The 22,212-nt window shown below is 61.7% G+C and overlaps 4 protein-coding genes across 5 annotated transcripts; 3 read left to right on the forward strand and 1 right to left on the reverse strand.

The window, feature by feature from the left end:
- Positions 1 to 548: 548 nt before the first annotated feature.
- Positions 549 to 8,754, reverse strand: RGS14 (regulator of G protein signaling 14). Its single transcript, XM_066197248.1, is given in 16 exon segments — positions 549 to 2,132; positions 2,390 to 2,504; positions 2,713 to 2,771; positions 2,955 to 3,036; positions 3,323 to 3,449; positions 3,549 to 3,625; positions 3,730 to 3,933; positions 4,010 to 4,134; positions 4,221 to 4,341; positions 4,506 to 4,655; positions 4,815 to 4,958; positions 5,478 to 5,570; positions 5,678 to 5,832; positions 6,918 to 6,939; positions 8,559 to 8,711; positions 8,713 to 8,754. Coding segments are annotated over 16 exon segments (1,899 nt in total). The 3' UTR covers positions 549 to 1,902.
- A 1,905-nt stretch (positions 8,755 to 10,659) lies between these two features.
- LOC136297377 (ADP-ribosylation factor-like protein 3) lies at positions 10,660 to 12,614 on the forward strand. Of its 2 annotated transcripts, none has more exons than XM_066197246.1 (6): positions 10,660 to 10,677; positions 11,015 to 11,185; positions 11,275 to 11,391; positions 11,502 to 11,552; positions 12,303 to 12,488; positions 12,567 to 12,614. In XM_066197246.1, exons 1-6 carry the CDS (start codon positions 10,660 to 10,662, stop codon positions 12,612 to 12,614), a joined length of 591 nt encoding a protein of 196 aa, XP_066053343.1. The 2 variants fall into 2 exon arrangements, with proteins under 2 accessions (XP_066053343.1, XP_066053344.1); XM_066197247.1 differs by having other exon boundaries at positions 11,042 to 11,185.
- A 1,344-nt stretch (positions 12,615 to 13,958) lies between these two features.
- Positions 13,959 to 17,713, forward strand: LMAN2 (lectin, mannose binding 2). Its single transcript, XM_066197279.1, has 8 exons — positions 13,959 to 14,129; positions 14,210 to 14,328; positions 14,411 to 14,528; positions 14,774 to 14,853; positions 15,974 to 16,135; positions 16,442 to 16,556; positions 16,952 to 17,071; positions 17,216 to 17,713. The coding sequence occupies exons 1-8, from the start codon at positions 13,988 to 13,990 to the stop codon at positions 17,374 to 17,376; spliced, it is 1,017 nt and encodes a 338-aa protein (XP_066053376.1). The 5' UTR covers positions 13,959 to 13,987; the 3' UTR covers positions 17,377 to 17,713.
- A 321-nt stretch (positions 17,714 to 18,034) lies between these two features.
- B4GALT7 (beta-1,4-galactosyltransferase 7) lies at positions 18,035 to 20,480 on the forward strand. The gene is made up of 6 exons (XM_066196907.1): positions 18,035 to 18,149; positions 18,267 to 18,620; positions 19,060 to 19,285; positions 19,509 to 19,592; positions 19,751 to 19,855; positions 20,016 to 20,480. The coding sequence occupies exons 1-6, from the start codon at positions 18,103 to 18,105 to the stop codon at positions 20,169 to 20,171; spliced, it is 972 nt and encodes a 323-aa protein (XP_066053004.1). The 5' UTR covers positions 18,035 to 18,102; the 3' UTR covers positions 20,172 to 20,480.
- The last annotated feature ends 1,732 nt before the right edge of the window (positions 20,481 to 22,212 follow it).

Below are 22,212 nucleotides of genomic sequence, written 5' to 3' on the forward strand. Positions count from 1 at the left end.
CCAGGTGCAAATGTATGGGCAGAACAAGGGAAGATCCCTTGGGTAGTCCAGGGCACTCAGGACAGCCCGGGGACACCTGTGCCACTGCTGGAGCGTCACTGAGCCACGTCCACTGAGTCACAGACTGATGGAGGTGAATGCCCAGGAGGTGCCACAGCAGGGGACAAGTCCTGCCTCTGCAGGGCCTGGGGACCCTTCTGTCTGGGGGTGTGTGGGAGGCTGGTGTCCGCACTTGCCCCGTGCCCAGGGGCTCTTGGCCAGCTGCCCCCACAATCATTAACCCAGTGAGGCCCTGGCAGCTCTGGCTGTCACTCATTGACAGGGTCGGGGCTGAAGTCCTTGGCCATGCCGGCCCTGCAGCTTCCCCTACTCCGTCAGCAGTGCCGGGAAAACAAGCTCCTGGCACTGCCCCTTGCTGCCAGTCAGGGTGGCACTGGAGCCAAGGGCCCTAGGAAGGCTCCATGGGGGAGAGGGGGGTTGAAGGGACATTGCTGCTGGGAAAAACATCATCTGGCCTTGATGATGAAGGAAAGAAAGGCACATCCAGGCAATGCTCTTTATTTCCCCTGGTTCCACACCACAGACAGAACTGAGCAGCATCACAGAGACACAGTGAGGCTCTGACTAAGGCCACAGGGCTGCAGCTGGCTGTGACAGCATAGGGCTGGGTGGACATGCCCCCATCTCTGGGCAAGCCTGGGGGCCCTGGGCCACCCCTCTGCCTCTGGCCAGGCAGTGGTGATGGAGTGGTTACCCAAGGCACAGCCAGGAAGGGCTCTGGCATGTATGGACTGTGGAGGGATCTCCTGGCTGCTGTTGAGGGAATGCCTCCATCACAGATTCTGTCTGGGACCTCTGGGGACACCGGGCTGCTGGGCACGGGGACCAGCAGCACACAGGCAGGACTGGCAGATCGAGGCTCAAGGCTACAGCCCAGCACAGCCACTGGCAGGAATGACAGGCTGGGCACACACTGGGAACCTGCACACCAGAGTCTGAGGCACTCAGCACCCATGGGTGCTGCATTCTTCTGGCACCAAGCAGAGCTGTCCTGGAAGGCTGAGCACCCACAGCCCCAGTGGGGATGGGGCATGGGGGATATGGGGATTTGCTCCTGCGTGTCCCTCAGCAGCCGCCCACGCAGGATCTCCGGCGGGGAGGAGGAAGGCTTTCTTGGCACCATCTGCTGGCTCTGCCTCTGTCTGCCCGGGGCAGGAACCATGTGCCCTGCTCCAAGCAGTGCTGCTGTGGCAGGATCAGGCCACGCTCACGCAATGCAGACATAACAACCTGCCCGGGGCACAGCCTGGCAGGGCCCTGCTCACCCTCACCAGGAAGGGTGGACTTGCAAATCAACAACAGGGCAGTCCTGTTCCCACGGGGCCAGGGACTGGATCTGGCTCTGAGCTCCAGGCACATGTTCTCCTGACCCTGCCTGCCCACAGCACTAGAGTTCAGGACTGGAGCCTGCCTTTCCTCCCCACCCACCCTGCTTATCCTGCACTCCTTTCAATTGGAAGGGAGCTTTCCCCACCCAAACAGTGAGTGGGGCTGTGTCAGCTCAGCACAGGCAGGATGTGCTGGGCAGGCAGCTCTGCTGCAGGCAGAGGCACTGGGCAGGACAGTGCCAGGCATGCACGGGATGTTACAAAGTGCTTTGCAACGAGGGTTCAAACTATGTACAGGACTCCCTTGATGTGCACCGGGATGTGGCCCCACAGAGGGGCATGGCAGCTGCTCAGGCACTCACAGCGACACGACACAACAGTTTGGGACAGGACGTGGATGGATCTGCAGTCCGGGCAGTGTCAGCGGTGCAGGGCAGGGGCTGTTGGGCCCCTCTTGAACCCCGGCATGGCCTGGGGGTGCCACGCGCTGGGTGTGGACGTGCAGCAGGACTCATCAGAGCTTGTGGTCAAACGAAGGCTGAGCCAGTGCAGGCTCTTCCCGAGGGCAGCTGCTTCCCTTGGAGCCAGCCTGAGGGGCACTGGGCTGATCCGACCCCTCAGAGGCACTGTCGTCCCGCACGGGGAGCTGGAGGAAGTCAGGCAGGACCAGGTCCTCCTTAGAGAGCAGCCCACGCTGGTCGTTGGCCCGGCAGCTCTGGGCACGGTTCAGCAGCTCCACCAGCCCTGGGGAAATGCAGATCATGCACCTGAGCCAGGCACTGGGGCTTTGTCCTAGCACCTCGGCTGCCCTCTCCACCTGATATGACCCTGAACGTGTCCCAAGCGCAGCATCTGCACCTTCTCCCTGCTCCCTGCCAGACCCCATAGCCCATTCCCAGCTTCATGGGACCCTGCACCCATCCCCAGCACACCAGGGGCTCTGCATCCCTTGGCCTGTGTTTTGCCCCAACCCCTCAGGATTCAGACATGCCAGGTCTCACCTTCCAGGTCGTAGGTGCGGCGGTTGAGGTTCATGGCAGCTGAAGACTGTGGCCTGGAGAAGGAGGAGGGCACCTCCCACCGTGTGTCGGGCTCTGCTCCTGTTGGGCTTCCCTCCTGCAATGAGCAGCCCAGGCCTCAGCCAGGGGGCAAGGAGGCTGTGCTCCCCTGGGCCGTGTCCCCATCACCCTACCAAGGCTGGCTCCTGCCTTGGCACCCACTGCCCAGCCCCGTGGCAAGTGCTAGGGCCACAGCAGGGCTCAGTGGACCATGACAGCAGCTGTGAGGGCATCTCTGACCAGGGCTGGTGGGATTTTATGCTCACCTCACTCCAGAGCAGAGAGGGGGCAGCCGCAGCCTCAGTGCTCCCCATCGCTCGCACGTCTGCAAGGAAAGTGATGCTCAAGTGCCCCATTCCAGCATCCTGGTCCTGGCCCAGCCAGTGACAGGATAGACCCTGTCCCAGAGAGCAGGAGCCATGGCCAGCAGAAAACAGCCTGACCCTGTGAGTGCTCTTCAGGGTGATGCGGCTTGAGGGGACATGGTTTGGGAGGGAGGACACTTTACCTGCTGGTGTTTCCAAGACAAGTTTCTGAGCAGACACTGTGCTGACCAGCTTCTCCAAGTCCAGGGTGGCTGGCTCACCTTGCTGCAACAGGAACGGCAGCCAGTGTCACACTTACTATGGCATGGGAAAGGCAGCCAGCTGAGGACCTGCTTGGCCAGACCCCACTGGGCCAGCACAGGCAACACCCAGCGGTCCCTCCCAGCACACAGTGGCGTGTCACGGCCCATCCCAAAACCAGTGATTCTAGGAGCCCACAGGCTGCCCCCAGCACCTACTTACAGCCAGCAGCTCCTGGCCCGAGCCCCCAAACCCAGGGCTCCCCCCAAACCACAGGGGCTGGCCATGCCTGCCCAGGGCTGAGCCTCACCCTCCGCAGCCGCGCCTGCTCCACGCTCACGCCGTACTTCCCCAGCATGGGCTGCAGCGCTTCCCGGATGCGCTTGGTGGACTTGGCTGAGATGCGGATGGTCTTGTTGAGGGAGGAGATTTCCAGGCTGCAGAGGGGAAGAAGAGGTTGTTGCAGGCAGGAGCAGCACTCGGGACTGCCTGGGGGACTGGGTTTGAGGCACATCAGCCCCAAAGCTCCCACTCACTCAAAGCTTATCCTGTTCTCCAGCTTCACCTCCTGGTCTGCCAACACGGAGCACTCCTGGTCCAGCACCAAGGCCTTCTGCAAGAGACAAACCATCAGGAGAGAGCCAGCAGAGTGGCACGTGGCTCCAGCACAGGGCTGGTTTGGCTGGCAGAAACCCTGCTCCCCTCTGCGTGCCCTACCTGCTCATTCCCCACCATGTAGACCTTGATGTCGGGGAGGCTGAGGCCACGTTTCTCACAGATCCCTGCCAGCATGTCCCGGATGGAGTGGCCGGGCCGGACAGAGGCCAGCGAGGCCGTGCCGTCGGGCAGGTACACGCAGCAATACTTCATGGGTTTGGCTGGCAGCTCTGCCTCACTGCCCCCCAGGCTCTTCTGTTGGCCCTGAGGGAGGGATGAGGCAGGATGAGCCCAGCCAGTGGCAGCGTGGTGCCATGGGATTGGCGTGGTGCCGACTCACCTCTGTCCAGGGGCTGGCAGCTGTGCTGGCCGAGGACAAGAAGCCCAGGTCCAGGCTGGCTGAGGAGTTGAGTGAGCCCTGGGATTCCCTCCACAGCATGGCACTCCTGCCGCCTTCTCCCCCCTCTAGGACAGACAGAGGGACGGTGGTGAGGACGAGCACACCCCTCAGGGTGGCGTGGCCCCTCTGTCCTGCTCAGCACAGCACCCACCTGCCCAGGACGGCTCCCGCCGCTCTCCCTTCCTGAAGGACCGGCGAGGGCTGCGGTTGGCGCCACTGCCCGCTGTCTCCACGCCCAGTGGCAGGGACTTGCCCAGCTTCAGCTTCGACTTCTGGGGAGAATTGAGCAGCATCTCAACATGGCAATGCCTGAGGTTCCCCCTTCCCTTTCCCTGGTCCCCTGACTGCTTGTCTGTCCTCAGCCTGGGGTTGAGCAGCAGGGAAGGGACCCAGCACCATGGGGACATGTCCCCATTCCCCTTTCCCCCTCACTCACCTTGCTGAGATCAGGAGGGGGGCTGCTGCTGCGGGAGTGGGGCCGCAGGTCAGGCAGGGGCTGCCCCTGGCTCTCTGCCTGCAGGCAGGCCTGGTAGAGCGGGGATTTCACAAAACGTGTGTAGCTGTCAAACTTCATCAGGTTGAAGATCTGGAAAGGGAAGATGTGTGTGCTTAAGACCCCTGCACACCTACAGGCTCCGGCCACTGCCCCATGGCACAGCCCCATGGTGACAGCAGTGATGCTGGGTGACATGTGGGGTGGTTCCACAGCCCGATCCTGTGGGTAGAGCTCAGGTGCTGCCCATACCTGGAGCTGCTGGATGCGAAACATGTCTGGAGAGGGGGTGGCCAGCATGTCCTCCCCAATCCAGGCCTGCTTGTCGATGTTCACAGGACTGACCGAGTGGCTGGAGAGGAACTCATCGTAGATCCGCCGTGCCTCCTGGGCCAGCTGAGGGGGCAGGAGGCCAGGCTGAGACAAGCATCCCCCTCCTCTATACCACACCAGGGGACCGCCTTCTCATCCCACAGAGACACCTGAGCTCTGAAGAACCAACCTGCCCCAGGACCAGGTCAATACCTGGCCACCAGGACCAAGCTCTGGGCGCAACACACCAGTGTCTCCACAGAGATACAACCTGAGAGAGGAACCATCCCCTGCAGCCACCTGGCTCTGTCCCCATGATCCCCTGTCTAGCTCTGCCCTTGTCTTGTTTGTCCCCTCAGAAAAACTCTCCACCCTCTGGCAGTCCTGGGCTGGGGAAGCACACCCTGCTCTGTGGGGCAGGCAGTCCCAGCTGTGGCTTTTCAGATGGACATCACACCCACCTCCTTATTCCTTCTGCAAGAGCCCCCAGCCTGCTCAGCCCCCAGAAAAGGGGTCTGCCAGGACCCCTGGACATGCAGGCTGGACAGCTCTGCCAACATCCTTCCCAGCATCTGTGTGACCAGAGCTGCACAAAGCTGGTACCTGCTGTGTGTCACTGGCCGGGATCTGCTGGAAGCGCTCACATGCCTGCCAAAAGTAGACGTTTTCAGCACTGAACTCCTTCTTGAGGAACTCCTGCAGGGCAGAGAGATCTGCTGGGTCTGGTGGCACTGTGGCTGTGGGACAGTTGGTGTCCAACAGTGGATGGGAGCAGGAGCTGAGCTCTGGGCTGTGACACTCACAGTGAAGTAGGTGACAGCCACACGGTCCTGCAGCAGCGTCTCAAAGGATTCAGCCCAGCTGACCACAGAGCCCTGTGTGGATCCACACGTGGCTGGTGGGCCTGGCAGGCTGTTCACACTGTGGTTGCTGCCACGGGCCCGGGAGGCATTTAACTCTGAGAGAGAGAAAGGGTCAGTTCTGGCTGTCTCCCTCTCCCCCCGTGTCACTCCCCCAGCACCAGCAGCCCTCCATCTGCCCCATCTGGATCAGACCTGGTGAGTGCTGGGGAGGGAATATCACGGTGACATCCTTGGAGGATTGAGCAGCAGGATGCCACAGCTGGCACTTCCTGGCATGACAGCTCTCCCTGCTAGTGTTGGCAGTTGTGCCCACCCTGGGTGTCACCATGACTCCACCTCTGACTCATCTCCTGGGGTAAGACAGCCATGGGGAAGGCACCCAGCCAGCAGGGAAAGCAGAGTGGAGGGAAGCTTGGAAGATGGGCAGAGGTGCCTGAACCCACTTTCTCTATTCCTCTGGCCATGACGAGGGACAAACCCAGCATGTGGAGGGCACAGAAAGTGTCATTTCCAGCTCTCAGCCCTGAGGAAACCCCACTTCGGGGAAACCCAGGGTGACCATGTATTCACAAAGATGGAAGTTCCCAGGGGCAGCCCCAGCTTTGGAACTGGTTTGACTGGTGTGCAGCTGGAAGCATGGGGTCATTTGCAAGAGAAGGTAAGGGTATGGAAGCAATGCTCTCCTGGCAAAGCTGGCAGGAATAGAGGAGGTGTGTCAGGCTGCTCCTTTGCCAGGCTCCCTGTACTTATCCTCCTGGTGGTCTAAACCACGAGTAACTGGGGCCAAGACAGTTAAATAAACCATCTGAGATATCCAGTGCACAGTCAGACTGACAGACAGACAGACTCCCTCAGAGAATCTGGGGCTGGCTGGTACCCAGGTTCTCCTTGTCCCAGGAAGCCACTAAGCCCCCAGCACCCCAAAGTGCCAGCTGAGCAGCCAAAAGGAGGGACAGGCACCAGGGGCCATGTGGGAGGGATGGGGGGACATGACCAGTCCTGGGCAGAGGGTTCAGCCCTGCACTGCGGGGGCCCTGCCACCTGCCCATGGCACAGCCTGTGCTGACACAGGACCTCACTGTCTGCTGGCTCTCTGCCCCTGGCACCAGCCCGCCTGTGGGCTTCTCCCTCCCCTGAAGATGATGCTGGCCTCCTGTCCCAGGGCAAAGAGCAGCCTTACCTCCATCCGACACGGCCGGGCCCTGTGGGAGTGGAAAGAAGAGAGGTGAGGGGATACATGTCACCTGCTGGCCTGGTGGAGTGGCAGCAGCACCAGGGCAAGCCCAGTCTGAGCCCAGAGCAAGAGACGCGGTGAACAAACACTGCTCTGGTGTTACCTGCCCTTTGGCAGAGGCAGGACACAGGACTTCCAATGCAGGGCAGCGAGTGGAGAGAGTTACAAAGGGGGTACAGCCTTTCTCCTACCTCTCCATGGGCTAGGGGCAGGCCAGCAATTGGGAAAGTGCAGATACTATCAGATGTAACGCTGCCACCCCAAACAAGAAGGGAGGAGAGAAGCAGCCTCCACAGCACAGGAAGAGGAGGGGAGGAGGGGAGGGAAGGAAGGACAACCACAGCCCCAGGCAGGCAAACTGCCTGTTCCCTCCTTCCTTGGAGCCTGGAGCTACCGGAGAGCAGATGCCCAAAAGCAGGGACCAGGTGCGGCCAGCCCAGGGCACAGCAGGACAGGGTGTCCTGCAGTACCCGCTGGGCCACCCCAGATAGCAGCCCTGGGGATGGAGTACCCAAGGACCCACAGCAAGCAGGGAGTGGGCAGAGCCTCCGGAGCTGAAGCCCAGCCCTACACTCGCTGCACGGAGCTGTCTCTCATCACCTGCTCGGGGCCCCACTGAAGTGGTGCCCACATTCGAGTGATGCCCTCGACCCAGCTGGCCCTGCTCCACACCCCTCTGCCTACCCCACACACTGTCTCCATCCCAGGCCCATTGTCCCACCCCTGCCTTTCCCTACTACTCCACCCCACATTCCTCTGCCATGTCTCTTATCCTGGTCCCACGTCCCTCTGTCTTGCCGGCGCCTTGCTCCTCCCCATCCATCCCTGCTGCCCACACGCACACAGCCCTGCCATGCCTGCGCCGCCCAGCCCCACAGACACCAGCACTGCTGACTCCTGGGACCCCATCCCCACAGACACCAGCACTGCTGACTCCTGGGACCCCATCCCCACAGACACCAGCACTGCTGACTCCTGGGACCCCATCCCCCCAGACACCAGCACTGCTGACTCCTGGGACCCCATCCCCACAGACACCAGCACTGCTGACTCCTGGGACCCCATCCCCACAGACACCAGCACTGCTGACTCCTGAGACCCCATCCCCACAGACACCAGCACTGCTGACTCCTGGGACCCCATCCCCACAGATACCAGCACTGCTGACTCCTGGGACCCCATCCCCATCCGTCACCGCTTGGCCACTACCCACTGCCACACATCCCCACTTACAATGGTGTCCAAGCCCTGCTGCTCACTACCCCAGCCCCATACGTGCCTGCCTGCCTGCTACCCAGCCCCAGATACTGCTGCCTGCCTTAAAAACCCTCTACAACTCCGCCTGCTTTGGACTCCCATCCTGCCCTTCCTGCCCAGAAGCCCCACACCCTCCTGCCTGTTTCCTGACTCCATACATCCCTCTTTCTGCCCGTTATCCACTCCACACCCCCCGCCCGCCCGGTCCGCGATCGCACACATCACCCGCCGGCCCGGTACCGAGCTCCACGCCGCGCCGCCGGGCGGGGCAGCCCCGGGGGATGGGGACCGGCGCCCCGGGGGATGGGGACCGGCGCCCCGGGCACTCACCATGCGCCCGTTGTGGACCACCAGCAGTTTGCCCTTGCCCTGCATCCCTGGCTCGGCCCGGCCCGGAGCGCTACGGGCGCGGCCCGCGGCCCCGCAGCATCCCCGGCCGGCGGCGCGGCTCTCCCGGCCCGGCCCGGCCCGGCGCTCCCGGCACTAACACACTACCGCTTTCGGCTCCCACAGGAAGTGTCGCCATGGGAACCGAGACCGCAGCGGGGGGAGCGGGGCCGCCCGCCCGCCCGCCCCGCGCCGCCGGGCACCGCCCCGGTGGGCACCGGCTCCAGCTCCGGGCCAGGAGCCGCCGCGGCGCCGCTGCATCTCCGTCCCTATATCCCCGTCCCTGTCTCCATCTGCATCCACATCCGTTATCCCATTCCCATCCGCATCCCCGTTTCCCATCCTCATCCCATTCATTGCTCGTCCCCATCTGCATCCACATCCGTGATCCCATCCCCATCTGCGTCCCTGTCTCCATCCACATCCCTGTCCCCGTCTCCATCCACAACTACATCCGTGACCGCATCTCCATCTGCATCCCTGTTCCCAAACCCATCCCAGTCTCCATTCCCAGCATGGCTGTGTTGCCCTGGGGTCACCACCCCGTTGTCCCCCCTCCCCGCAGTCTGGACAGCCTGAGGGGGCTTCTCCCGGCCATTGCATCACCCCAGGGAAGGGGGGTGCAGGGGCAGGGGGACATCAGCAGGCCCAGCACACACTGTCACCAGCCTACTGCCACTTGCCCTGGTCACAGAGGGTCTGGGGCTGGCCCCCAGGGCCAGCATTTGGGGAGGGCCGTCTGTGCTGTGCGTGCCAGCAGAACCTGGCAGAGAGGAGCAGTGGACGTGCAGCTTGGAGTCACCAAACTGATGCCTAAGCAGTTTTGCCCATCTCCCAAGGTCGGGGTTCCATGTTGATCAGCAACCACAAACCAGCGGAGGATATTTTAGGTTATTTGTTAGGAAATCTCAGTAACTAACAGCGCAGGATAAACCGCAGAGCACCATGGCAACCCGCTCAGGGAAATGCTAATAACGGGGATGTAAGGTGGGTGATTAACCTATCAAAAGCAGAACCCTAACATTAAGTTGGGTGCAGATCTATGCAGAAAAAAATGAAGCTTTTCCACCACGGGCAGGCAAAAAAACAGAGCAGCACAAGGAGCCGCAGCCCTGGCAGGGTCTCTGGGTGAGGGGAACAGAGAGTGGCACCTCTGGCTGCCCCTCTGCCCCCTGCCACTGCATGGAGCAGCACTGGGATGAGGGATGATCATGCTGTTCCCCTTTGCTTTGTTGGAGTGTGGCTGTGTTGTGTGTCTTGGCTTTGCCACGAGAGTTATAAATAAAAATGTCTTTCCAAGAGTGCGTGACTCACGGTCCTCACCGCAAGGATAGCCTCTCTGCTGGGAAACCTGATCTGAGGACAAAACTGCAGCATGCAGGAATCAAAGACATTGCTTAATTAATGCACTGAATCCAAACAGAGAACAGATGAGCTCTTCACCCCACCTGGGCTGGTGGTGGGCTGCTGGGGAATGTGTCTGAGCCCCGCTGGACCCTTGTCCTGTGTCATCCCCAAGCTCCAGCTGCTGAGAACCCAGCCCTCAACCTGCTCCAGGGCCTGGTGGTTTCCCTTGGGCAGCAGTGGGGAGCTGTGGCAGTCGCTGACGTGGCCTCAAGCAGGCTCAGCAATTTCTCCTGCCACCCTGCGAGGGGACAGCTTGTGGGTGCTGGTGTTACCTCAACGTCAGGTATCCCAGAGTGGGGAGCTGTGTCATCCCTGTGCCTGGGCACAGCATCCTCCTAGGCTGCGACCCCTACCCCGTGGGGAGAGGGATGCCCTGTGCCCCAGTGCCCCAGCCCAGGGGGGCCTGGTTTATCCCGGGGGTAGGCGACGGCGGGGCGACAGCTGGCTGGAGGATTTGCCGAGGGCATTATTTAATGCTGTGGGTAAATGGAGGAACAGCAGCTAATTCCAGAGCTCGTAATCCTCTTCCTCCCCCGGGGACGGGGAGCGTGCCAGTCACGCACCCGCCGGCGGGCCCCGGGGACGAGCCCCCGGCAGCTCCCCAGGCGGTGCCGCGGGCCGGAGCGACTCCCAGACCATGGGTGATGTGCAGAAGGTAAGCGGGGTCCGGGGACATCCCACCTGCTCTGGGGGGGTGTGCAGCACCAGCTCTCAGTGGCGGTGCCAGGAGGGCTGGAAGAGCAGGGCTCTGCCTGGGGCATGTCCCCCCAGTGTGCCCAGGAGCTGGGAGTGGTCCCAGGGCTGGGACAACACACCCCTGGAATGGGGGAATTGGGGCTGGGCAGATCTGTGGGGTCACCCCAAGCCTGAACACCTTGGGAGCTGGGCCTTGGTGCTCGCTCAGGCCACAGACACAAGGTACCCAAAGCCAACAGCGTGCCCAGTTCCCCCCTCCAAACAAGGGTGCTCTGCAGCCACCCAGCACCCCACAGGGCTCCCCTAGCACCCCCTGCCCCCAGGGGCTGCTCTCCGTCATCCAGAAGCTGAAGGGTTCGCCGGAGCAGGAGCTCCGCATTGTCCTGCTGGGGCTGGATAACGCAGGCAAGACGACGCTGCTGAAGCGCCTGGCGTCCGAGGAGGTCAGCACCATCACCCCCACACAGGTAGGTGCTGTTGGGGGCCAGGGGTGGTGGCAGAGGGTGCAGGTCCCACCCATCCCTTGGGTGATGCTGGGGTTTGTGTCCCCGTGCAGGGATTCAACATCAAGAGTGTCCACTCCCACGGTTTGAAGCTGAATGTTTGGGATATCGGGGGGCAGCGCTCCATCCGCCCATACTGGAAGAAGTATTTGGGCAGCACAGACCTGCTGGTGAGTGGGGCAGCGTCCCCCAGCCCTGTGCATGCTCTGTGGGCCCCACAGAAGGGCTGTGCAGCCGGGCAAGAAGGAGCTTCTGACTGTGCCTTTTGTCCCCATGACAGATTTATGTCATTGACAGTGCCGACCAGAAGCGTTTCGAGGAGACAGGGCAGGTATGACTGACCCAGTGAGAGGTGGTTGTGGGGTCCTGGGACTCAGATCTGTATGGCACCAGCTCTTTGGGGATGAGGGGGAAGCAGTGGTGCTCTCAGTTGTGGGGCAGCACTGCAGGGAGGCCATGCCATTCCCAGAGCTCTGTGGGAAGGATCACAATCAGTGTCTCAGCAGGCAGAGATACCCCACTCCACAGCCCAGCAGCTTCCCCTGCGCTGGGATGCTCCAAGGGTGCCCAGCACAGGGTGACAGTTCCTGGTGAAAGTGACCCCTCAGTCCCCAGCCCTCATCCCACCCCTCCCAGCACCAGGTCAGTGACACGGCCAGACAAAGTTTTATGAGTAGCAAATTCAGTTACAAACCCAGGGAATGAAGCTCTGAGAGGGGAAGGTGAGACTCCAAGTGCCAGCCCCGGCTGTTCCAGCACCAGACGGCCGTGTGGGTGTGCCAGACAGCTTGGGACTGCCAGGAGCTTCCTGCAGCTGCCCTTTGCCCAGGGCTCTCAATCCTGGGAGGGTTTCAGTCCAAAAGTAGCCCTGCATGTGGCTCCTGGGCTGATGGAGCTCCAGGAGGTGAAGCCCCTTTGGGAGCTTCTCTTTCCCTTGGAATGTCAAGACCCCACAGCTTCCTTATTTGCAATGAACACCAGAGAGAAGGGATGAGGCATTTGGAGGGCTGAGGTGTCCAGCCCACGCTGGGCAGCTCCATGGAGGAGGGCAGCAGCCCTGGGAGAAGTTCTCTCTTGGCAGGAGCTGGCAGAACTCACGGAGGACGAGTCCCTCACGGGTGTCCCACTGCTGGTGTTTGCCAACAAGCAGGACCTGGTGACTGCAGCACCCGCAGCCGAAATCGCGGAAGGGCTGAGCCTCCACACCTACCGGGACCGGGAGTGGCAGATCCAGGCCTGCTCGGCCCTGTCTGGGGAAGGGGTGCAGGTAAAGATGGGGGCCTGTGGGCTCTGCAGAGCTGGGAGAGGGCCCAAGGGCCTGTGTTCACATCCTTCTTCCCTCCAGGACGGGATGAACTGGATTTCCAGCCAGATCATGAACAGGAAGAAGTGAGAGCTGCAAAGTGCCAGATGGGACTGAGCTGCAGGTCCCTACGCCACGGCCAACCCCCCTGGTCCCTCGGCTCCCCCCGAGCCTCAGCTGGGCCCTGAGCCTCAGACTGCCACGTTCAGATGATTCTCCCACCCAGTCTTTCACTAATCAGTTGGCTTCCCCTCTCCCTGCCTCCTGAGCTTCCACAGGCTCCTCACACCCCCTGACTCCCCTGCAGCCCCGCTGCTGTTGGAGGGAAGCACGTGTCCCACCGTGTTGAGGGCTTGCACACCTCCAGCATGAGAATCTGCCCAGGACTTGTCCATCCACGCTGCTGTCAAACCCCGCAGGGGCTGCTGTGACCCACACACTGCCCCGGGCACACCACGCGCACCAACACGGCGCTGGCTGCGCCGCCAGGCACCCGAGTGCAGGGTCCCCTGTGCTCCGGCAGGATGGTGCTGCCCCAGCCGCGGCAGCTGGCCTGGGAAAGCCTCCGTTCAGCACCTCTGGCTGGCCACAGCAGCCCCCATGTGCACACAGGACAGGCCACGAGACAGGACCAGTCACCAACGGAGGGATCTGGAGGGATCTCCTTGTCCAGTGCCAGTGGGGGTTGCTCTGTGCCACTGAGGGGTCCCTGTACCCCTGGGCACTGTGTCCCAGCTGGGGCTGCTGTCACTTGGCTGGAGGCGTCCATCCAGAGGGCTGGCAGATCCCACTCCCTGGCCACCACGGCTGCCGTGGCGGAGGGATGGAGAGACCTGCGGGAGCGGGGCGGGGGCTGCCCTGCGACCCTCAATAAAGCTGCTGTGACCTCCACACTGCCTCGGCCTGGCCTTCCTGCTCTGCGGCGCTGCGCCGGTGCTGACCCGCTGCTCTGCGGCCCGGCGAGGCCCCCGAGGCCGTTCCCGGGTCCGTCCCGGGGCCGTTCCCGGGTCCGTTCCCGAGGCCATTCCCGGGTCCGTCCCGGGGCCGTTCCCGAGGCCGTTCCTGGGTCCATCCCGGGGCCGTTCCCGGGTCCGTCCCGGGGCCGTTCCCGAGCCCGTTCCCATTCCCGGGACCCGTCGAGGCGGGTCACGTGTCCCCGCGGGCGGCACGAGCCGCGCACGTGAGGCGGCCCAGGGAAGGCGGGGGCACTACATCTCCCGGCACGCCCCGCGCCGCCCCGCACGCGTAGCGCACGCCGGGAGCCCGTTCGGCCCCCTCCTCCCGCCTCCCGCCGCGCAACGGGAGCTGCTCGCCCCGCTGGCCCCGCCCTTCTCCCCTGTAATAGGCGGGCAGGGGTGCCCCTCAAGCCTGGGGGCGGGATCATGATGTGTGCGGGTTTCTGATTGGCCGTCGCGGTTGCGAGGCGGGGCTGAGGGCGGAGCGCCGGAAGGCGGAAGCGGAGCATGGCGGCGGGTGCGGGCGGGCTGGTGGCGGCGGCCGTGGTGCTGTTGGTCCTGGCCGGGCCGCGCCCGGTGCCCGCCGAGCTCACGGATGGCAACAGCGAGCACCTGAAGCGGGAGCACTCGCTGATGAAGCCGTACCAGGGTGAGCGCGGGGCCGGGGGGACGCGCAGGGCGCCCCGCGAGCGGCCCGGGCTGATCCGCGCTCTCTTCGCCCCTTTGCAGGCGCGGGCTCCGCCGCGATGCCGCTGTGGGACTTCCAGGGCAGCACCATGGTCACCAGCCAGTACGTCCGCCTGACGCCCGACGAGCGCAGCCGGGAGGGCTCCATCTGGAACCGCGTGGTGAGAGCCCGGGGAGGACGCGCGGGGGCTCGGGACGGCCCCGCCGCCTCATGCCCTGACACCGCGGGGGTTTCTCCCACAGCCCTGCTTCCTCAAGGACTGGGAGCTCCACGTCCACTTCAAGATCCACGGAGCCGGCAAGAAGAACCTGCACGGGGATGGGCTGGCGCTGTGGTACACGCAGGAACGCCTGACGCCAGGTCAGTGGCGGGACCGGCAGCACACGGGCCCTGTCCCGGGAGGCAGCTGGCCGGGGAGCGCCTCTGAGCTCCCCCGCTCTGGTTTCACTCCACTGGGGTGACGTGTCCCATGTGTTCTGCCCGGGCAGCAGGTGCCCTCAGCCACCTGCTTGGCAGGGAACAGTTTGTACAGCTCCGAACTCTCTGAGCACAAATTCTGACCTCCTTCTGTCTCTTCCTCTCTCCACTCTTCTGCCCTGTTCCAGGTCCTGTCTTTGGCAGCAAGGACAACTTCCATGGACTGGCTATTTTCCTTGATACCTATCCCAACGATGAGGCGACAGAGGTGAGTGGTCCCAGCAGCTTGTGCAGTGCCCAGCAGGCTGTTCCCTTCCTGCTCTAAGTGCTTCTCACCTGATCCAAGGAAAAGTCTCTCCTTAGTTGGGCATGGTCTGCTCTTCCTGTACTGGGAGTTGGTAAAGAGAAGTTTGTGTGCATTAATGGAGATAAGAAGCTCCTTGCTCTTTCTTGTGCTGCTCTTGGCTACGCAGATGTTTCCAAGGCATCTTCTCTGCAGAGGAGAGCAGGCACAGAGCTGGTGTAAACCCAGCACCACCTGCTAATACTCATCCTGAGTGTCATTCCCTGACCTCTGTGCTTTGGATACTCATTCCATGATGTTTCTGCCCTTATTTCTCTTTGCAACCTGTGTGTGTCTGAAAGAAACTCCTGGGCTGCCTTTTTGCTCCAGAATTCCCCATGGCCAGGAGAGATCAATCCTGTGAGGGCTGGGGATTCTTTTCTTCTGTTCTGCTCTGTTTGTGGATCTCATTATGGCACAGTCAGAAAACAAAACTGTGCTTTGGGGTCCATACCATCAAAACCATGATACTTCAGTCATAAAGCACCTGGTAATGACCCATCTCCCTGTTGTCTTGATGCTCACGGGAGGTGAATTCCTGCCTCCATTGTCCTCTCCTGGTGTAGGTAATCTACTGATCACAAAACCTTGTGTGTGGTTTTGCTGCTTATGTGAGATTTCCATTCTGGGTCTTGTGCTCTGTTCTTACATATCCTGTGTTCAAGGAACGACTGGACGTGGCAGTCAGGGCTAGCTGACAAGGTGGGGATTGGTCACAGCTGGGACTGAATGCTCTTAGGTGTCTTTTCCAACCTAAATGATTCTGGGATTTTTACCCAGCCACTCTGCAAGCGTGGCTCAGCCTGGTTGCCCTTGCTGTGGAGTACAGGGTGGGTTTATTCACAGAATGGCAGGATGGGGGGCTTGAAATGGGAGGTCAGAGAGGCTGGCTCTGCTTTAGGCAGCTGTGGCTTGGTTCAGAAGCAGCTTTAGGCGGAGAAGCAGCCGTGGTGTCGTGGTCCTGTGCTCCCACCCCGCTCCCTGTGGGCACGGTGGCTCTGGCTGTGCCCCCGGGAGCCCTGGCAGCTGCTGTCTGTCCCCACAGCGTGTGTTCCCCTACATCTCGGCCATGGTCAACAACGGCTCCCTGACCTACGACCACAGCAAGGACGGGCGCTGGACGGAGCTGGCCGGGTGCTCGGCCGACCTGCGCAACCAGAACCACGACACCTTCCTGGCCGTGCGCTACTCCCGGGGCCGCCTCACGGTGAGACTGGGGGTTCCTGCCTGTCAGGTGGGGCAGGGCTGCCTCCACCAGGAGCTGGAGATGGTATTCCAGGCTCAGTCACTGCCTCTCTGGTACCTCCAGCTCCAGAGGAGGTGCAGCCAGGCAGGACAGTGGCGTGCCAGAAGTGATTGCCTGGAGAGGGTGTGGAGTGTCCTGCACTGGAGATATTAATGAATCGTCGGGACACAGTCTCTGTGATCTGGGATGGCCCTGCTTGAGCAGGGAGGTTGGACCCTGGCCCATGATTCTGAACATTCCTGGTGTGACCCTCTCCTGGTTTTGCAGGTGATGACTGATGTGGAAGACAAGAATGAATGGAAGAACTGCATCGACATCGCAGGGGTGCAGCTGCCAACTGGGTACTTCTTTGGTGCTTCTGCTGGCACTGGAGATCTCTCTGGTGAGAGGGGGCTTTGCTCCAGGGAACTTGCGGTGGTTGGAGCCTGGATTAGGTGACCCTGTCTTGACAGGGAAGCCAGATCTCCAGAGGTCCCTTCCAACCCTAAAAATTCTGTGATTCTCTGATTGTAACACTGGATGGACTGGATAGTTTCCATGGCTTCCTTTCTCTGGATTGTTCACTGGGCTCTTGAAACCCTTTTGGGACCCATGGCTGGGGAAAGGAGGCACCTGAGAGCTAAGGAACATGTTTGGATTGCAGTTTGACACCTGGGGATGAGGGTGGCTTGAGAGGGAAGGAGACTGGACCAGGCAGAGGATGGTCTGAGGGGTGCTTCCAGTGTGTGGACGTCTTAGATCTTCTGATGGTGTTTGGCACTCATGGTTGTTCCCCAGACAATCACGACATTATCTCGATGAAGCTGTTCCAGCTCATGGTGGAGCACCCTGTAGAAGATGAGACCATTGACTGGACCAAGATCGAGCCAAGAGTCAGCCTCCTTAAATCCCCCAAAGGTGAGGCTGTGGGCTTCGGAAACCTTCCGCGGGGGATTGGGATGTCAGGGCTGGACTCTGGAAGGCACTGAAGGCGTGACACCTGGCAAAACTCCACAGGATCTGAGGTTACGTTGGTCTCTGTAGCTGTTCTTTCCCTTGCAGACAACGTGGATGACCCAACGGGGAATTTCCGGAGCGGGCCGCTGACGGGCTGGAAGGTGTTCCTGCTGCTGCTCTGTGCACTGCTGGGCATCATTGTCTGCGCCGTGGTGGGAGCCGTGGTCTTCCAGAAACGCCAGGAGCGGAACAAGCGTTTCTACTAGTGGAGCACCTGTGCCCAAACCCATCTTTTTTTATGGGGAGCTGTAAAAAAAAAACTGTGGTTTCTAAATGCTGTTTCTGAGAAATACCAGAAGTATTTTCTTACCTGTCTGTTTGGCTGTAACCCCCCGCCCAGGCCTCGGCCTCCCGCGGGTTGGACTGAGGGCGGTGATACCCGCTGGCTCCCCAGAGCTGTGGTGGGGGAGCCTGGAGGTTGCTCCCCGGTTTTTCCAGCGCTCCCCCCGCCTTGCTGGGACTTGCTGTGCTGCCTGGGGCAGGTGTGAACATGAGGGGCTGAGGGGAGGGGGCTGCGAGTGGGGCATTAAAGGACTGACACCATCCGCGGCTCTGCCTCTGTCTGATGGGGAGAGAAGGGGGGCTCTGTTGGGAGGGAGGATGGGAAGTGCTGGTGTGGGGGGCTTGAAGGAACTGGGACCCAGCTCGGTGGGGGGGCAGGGAGGCAATCCTGGGAGGGTCCCAAGGGAACGGCGGGCGGGATCTGTGCTCACCGGCACCTGCCGGGGATGTGGTGGGGTGTCCCCGCGCTTTCCGGAGGAGCCCCGGGAGGGGGTGGCGGTGGGGCGGGATGGAGGGGATGTCCCCGGCGGCCGGTCCCGCCCCCGTCCCGCCCCTTCGGCGGAAGACAACGGGGCCGTGTTTCCGGGGGAGAGGGGGGAGCGGCGGGCGCAGCCAGCGTGTCCCGGGGCCGGCGGGGCCGGGCGGGCGCCATGGGCCCGGCCCGCCGCAGGGACGCGCTCCGGCTGCGCGGCGGAGGGTGAGCCCGGCGGGGTCCGGGGGGACGGTCCCGGCGGGTAGGGGGGACTTGGGGGATGCTATCGCGGTGTGGGGGGCGGGGGTCCCACCGTGCGCTGACCCCGCGGCCATCCCGCAGGTCCCCGCCGCTCCTGCGGCTCTTCCCCGGCCGCCTCTCCGCCTTCCCGCTGTTCCTGCTGGCGCTGCTGCTGGGCTTCGCTTCGCTGCTCTGGCTGCAGCTCAGCTGCTCGGGCGAGGGGCCGTCGCCGGGCGGGCAGCACCGGGGGGTTCCCCGGCAGCCCTGCCCGCCCCCCGCGCCGCTGCAGCCGCCCGAGGAGGAGGCGTCGTGGGGGCCGCACCGGCTGGCGCTGCTGGTGCCCTTCCGAGAGCGCTTCGAGGAGCTGCTGGCCTTCGTGCCCTACATGCACCGCTTCCTCAGCAAGAAGAGGATCCGCCACCACATCTTCATCCTCAACCAAGTGGATCATTTCAGGTAGCGTCCTTCCCGAAGCTCTGTGAGTGCTGGGAGCGTCCTGCAGAGAAGTGGAGGACCAGGGCAGCAGGGTGTCTGTGTGATGCTCCCCCCAGAGCTGCTCATTCTAGAGCTTAGAGATAGACAGAGTGGTGGTTTTCTTCCTTAGCAAGAATAGAATCTTAGCATAGAATCCTTTATCCTCGGATATTTCAGCTTTCTCCCCAGGGTCACAGGTCTGCAGCAGCAAACATATGGGGATTCTGGAAGTCAAAGACAGGCCATGGGATGTTTGGAAATGCTGTCACCCTCAGCTCACTGTGCAGGGAGAGGCCGGGGCGCAGTTGCAGGATGGAATGTCTTTGTTTGGGGACTGGTCAGACACTGAGCATTGATGATTGTGGCAGAGTGGGGCAGTGGCTGCTGTGCGTGGCACTGAGAGCCCCCAGTCCCGTGGCAGGTTTAACAGGGCGTCCCTGATCAACGTGGGCTTCCTGGAGAGCGGCAACGACACCGACTACATCGCCATGCACGACGTGGATCTCCTGCCCCTCAACGAGCACCTGGACTACAGCTTCCCAGAGGCAGGGCCCTTCCACGTGGCATCCCCCGAGCTGCACCCCCTCTACCACTACAAGACCTACGTGGGTGGCATCCTGCTGCTCACCAAGCAGCACTACGAGTTGGTGAGCTCCTGGGTGGGATGTCCTGGGCGGTTTGGAGCAGGAGCTATATAACATTATCATGGTGAAGTTGGGAAGTGGGGACAGGAGTCAGAATAGTTTGGGGTCAGAGCCTGTGGTCTGAGCTGCTGGGGGGCAGGACAGGGGAGGCTGGGCTGGTGTCTGCTCCTCTGTGGCCATGGAGTTGTGCTCAGCTTTGGCTGGTATGGTGCTGCTCTCGTTCCAGTGCAATGGCATGTCTAACCGCTTCTGGGGCTGGGGACGGGAGGACGATGAGTTTTATCGACGTATCAAAGGAGCTGGTCTCCAGGTAAGGGGTCTCTGCACCCTCCTGGCTTGAAAGTGCCCGTTTTTTCTGTCTCTTCACCTGGCTCCCACTGTGGCCACCCAGTTTGGGGTTTGGGGAAGGCACTCCAGCAGGTGCAGGAGTTTTCCAGTAGCTTTACAGAAGCTCTGCTCTTCTCCCAGGTTCGTCGCCCCTCTGGAATCACAACTGGATATGAGACTTTCCAGCACCTGCACGACCCAGCCTGGAGGAAGAGAGACCAGAAGCGCATCGCTGCGCAGAAGCAGGTGAGACCTGTGGCCAAGGGGAGCCACGGGAGATTTGGGCTGTGGTCACCATGTGCTCTGAGCCCTCCTTGCTCACGTCCTCTGCCAGCTCTGCCTCCCTCCCCAGGCACTGGGTGCTTCCCCCTTCCAGCCTGGGCCGAGCAGTCTTTCTCTTCCTCAGGAGCAGTTCAAGGTGGATCGGGAGGGAGGCCTGAACAACGTGAGGTACCGAATCGAGTCACGGACAGATCTGAGCGTGGCAGGAGCCCCTTGCACCGTCCTTAATATCCTGCTGGACTGTGACACAGACGAGACCCCCTGGTGCACGTTTGGCTGAGCCCGTCCCCGCGTGCCAGTCGTGTGCTCTGTGCTGGTGCCAAGACTCGGTGGCTGCCGTGGAGCTGCCTGGAGCAGGCAGGGTTTTTGCAGCGGATGAGCATGGCAGTGCTGGCGAGACACAGAGGAACAGAAGAGGCTGAGAACTGGACTTTGCTGGGAGCAACAGAAGAGGCTGAGAGTGGGACTCGCTAGTATCGCTGCAGGCGCCGGTGCTGCCTCCCAGGGCAGGTGCAGGAGGTGGCTTTTCTGTGCTGGACAGGGCTGAGCTGCCACGTAGCTCAGAGGACAATAAAGAACTGTCAGGACACCTGTGAGTTGTGAATGCCCTGGGCTGTGCTGGCACTACTCCATTTTCCTGTTCCCTTCACCTTCCTTCAGCACACCTGTTCTGGCTTGGCCCCAGCTCCTCTCTGTGTGACAGGTGAGCTCTGAGCTGCTCTGGTTCAGAGGCCAAGCCAGTCTGAAATGGGCTCTGAGAGAGATGGTGCCTCCTCCAGCTGCCAGGTACCCCCAGGGCTGGGCTGTTGTCATTTCACTGCAGGAAGTGGTTGTGGTTGAGCCGTGCCCGAGCCCCAGCATCCACAGTGCTGTGCTTGTAGGCCAGGACCTCTCTGGGGTGAGGGGGAGAGTTCTGCCTGAGTTCTTCTTTCCTTGCCTGCCTTCCATGGCATGTGCTGCCTCAGTCTTTCGGGGGGGGTTGGAAAATCTGATGTTTCCCCTGGGGTCTTGGCACATGTTCTGGGTGCTGCTGCCTCCTCAGGCTGGGCAGACCCAGTTGTACAGCCAGTACCCTTCCGTTCAGCCCCACCACTAGCACTGGCACCAGGCCCTCTGCATTTCCTGGCCCCTTCTGTCCTCATCTCCTGCCTGGCACTTCATGGAGTGGTTGCTTTTCATCCCCAGAGAGAAGCTGTTGCCATCCTGGAAAGATGGAATAGCTCCAGAGGAGAGGATGGGAGGGAGGGAGGGAAAAAAGCATCAGAGCCAAGTGCAGGGGTCATGCACCCTGTGAGGGCTGTGGGATGGAGCGTCTGGAGGGATCTGGTGCCTTCTGCTGTCTGTGCTGCTCTGGAGCTGGGGAGAGGAGTCTGGAGCCCTTAGATAGGCTGTGGGGGGCTGCCTCTGAGGCAGGGATTGACGTATTGGTGCAGGGTGGTGAGGACCTGCTTTGCGTCACGGAAGCAGCAGGCCCAGCCTCGGGGCAGTGCAGGGATGTGCTGTCCAAGAGCTCCTGATGGCCTGTCCTGCCTGTTGGCTCCCAAGCAGCGCTGGTATCTGGCATGAACGGTGCTGGTGAGCTTGGACAGCTGGTGCACTTCTCCACAGGTGTTCCCAGGACCAGGCATGCCCTTGCTGTGGGCAGCCAGAGGGAGATAGTGGCCCAGCAGCCCCACTCCTGCCTCTCCATGGCACAGGTTTGGGATCAGCCATCTGTATGGCAGCCCCTTCCTGGTGCCTGAACCGCAGCCAGGGCTGGTGGAGGCAGATCAAAGTATTTCTCTGCGCCGTTCAAAATAGATGACACAATTTGGGGCAGGTTTCATAAAGACGTAGCTGTGCAGAAACAGAGAGCATATGTGCACCTCGCACTTGGCTCAGCGCTCCAGGCTCCTCTCCTGCTGCCTGGCAGCTATTTCTCAGCTCTGCTCGCAGCCCCCTCATCCTCCGGTTGCTTTTGTGGAAGAGGCGCCCTGCTGGAGACCCGGCTTCCTTTTATAGCCCTGAATGTGACTCGGGGGTCGCTGGGCTCTGCTCCCCCCACACGCTTCGATGCCAGCAATGGCCCAGCGGGAGGGGACCAAGATTTTCCCCGTCGTCTTTCCACAGATGGGTAACACCATGCCTGCTGTCCTGCAGAGCCGAGCCGAAAGCCTCCCAGCGTTCTCATGCTCTCAGCAAGCCTGAGGAGAACATCAGAATGCTCAGGGACAGAGAGGGCCCCTGGAGGCCCAGTCCTGCCCCTCTGTGACCCCCCTTCTGGGGTCCCAGTTACTGTCGGCGAGGCCACGCGGGGTTGATGGAGGCACAGCAGTCGATGG

This window comes from Chamaea fasciata, unplaced genomic scaffold (assembly GCF_029207755.1).
Source record: "Chamaea fasciata isolate MVZ Bird 193981 ecotype frontalis unplaced genomic scaffold, bChaFas1.0.hap1 SCAF_15, whole genome shotgun sequence".
Classification (NCBI taxonomy): domain Eukaryota; kingdom Metazoa; phylum Chordata; class Aves; order Passeriformes; family Sylviidae; genus Chamaea; species Chamaea fasciata.

Bases quoted from the DNA above. Each gene is read 5' to 3' on its own strand.
- LMAN2 (XM_066197279.1), top strand. From the start codon at position 13,988: ATGGCGGCGGGTGCGGGCGGGCTGGTGGCGGCGGCCGTGGTGCTGTTG. The intron at 14,329-14,410 runs GTGAGAGCCCGG...TTTCTCCCACAG, and splicing joins GCTCCATCTGGAACCGCGTG to CCCTGCTTCCTCAAGGACTG. The intron at 16,557-16,951 runs GTGAGAGGGGGC...GTTGTTCCCCAG, and splicing joins TGGCACTGGAGATCTCTCTG to ACAATCACGACATTATCTCG.
- LOC136297377 (XM_066197246.1), top strand. The intron at 11,553-12,302 runs GTATGACTGACC...CTCTCTTGGCAG, and splicing joins GTTTCGAGGAGACAGGGCAG to GAGCTGGCAGAACTCACGGA. The intron at 12,489-12,566 runs GTAAAGATGGGG...TCTTCCCTCCAG, and splicing joins TGTCTGGGGAAGGGGTGCAG to GACGGGATGAACTGGATTTC.
- B4GALT7 (XM_066196907.1), top strand. From the start codon at position 18,103: ATGGGCCCGGCCCGCCGCAGGGACGCGCTCCGGCTGCGCGGCGGAGG. The intron at 18,621-19,059 runs GTAGCGTCCTTC...GTCCCGTGGCAG, and splicing joins AACCAAGTGGATCATTTCAG to GTTTAACAGGGCGTCCCTGA. The intron at 19,856-20,015 runs GTGAGACCTGTG...TCTCTTCCTCAG, and splicing joins GCATCGCTGCGCAGAAGCAG to GAGCAGTTCAAGGTGGATCG.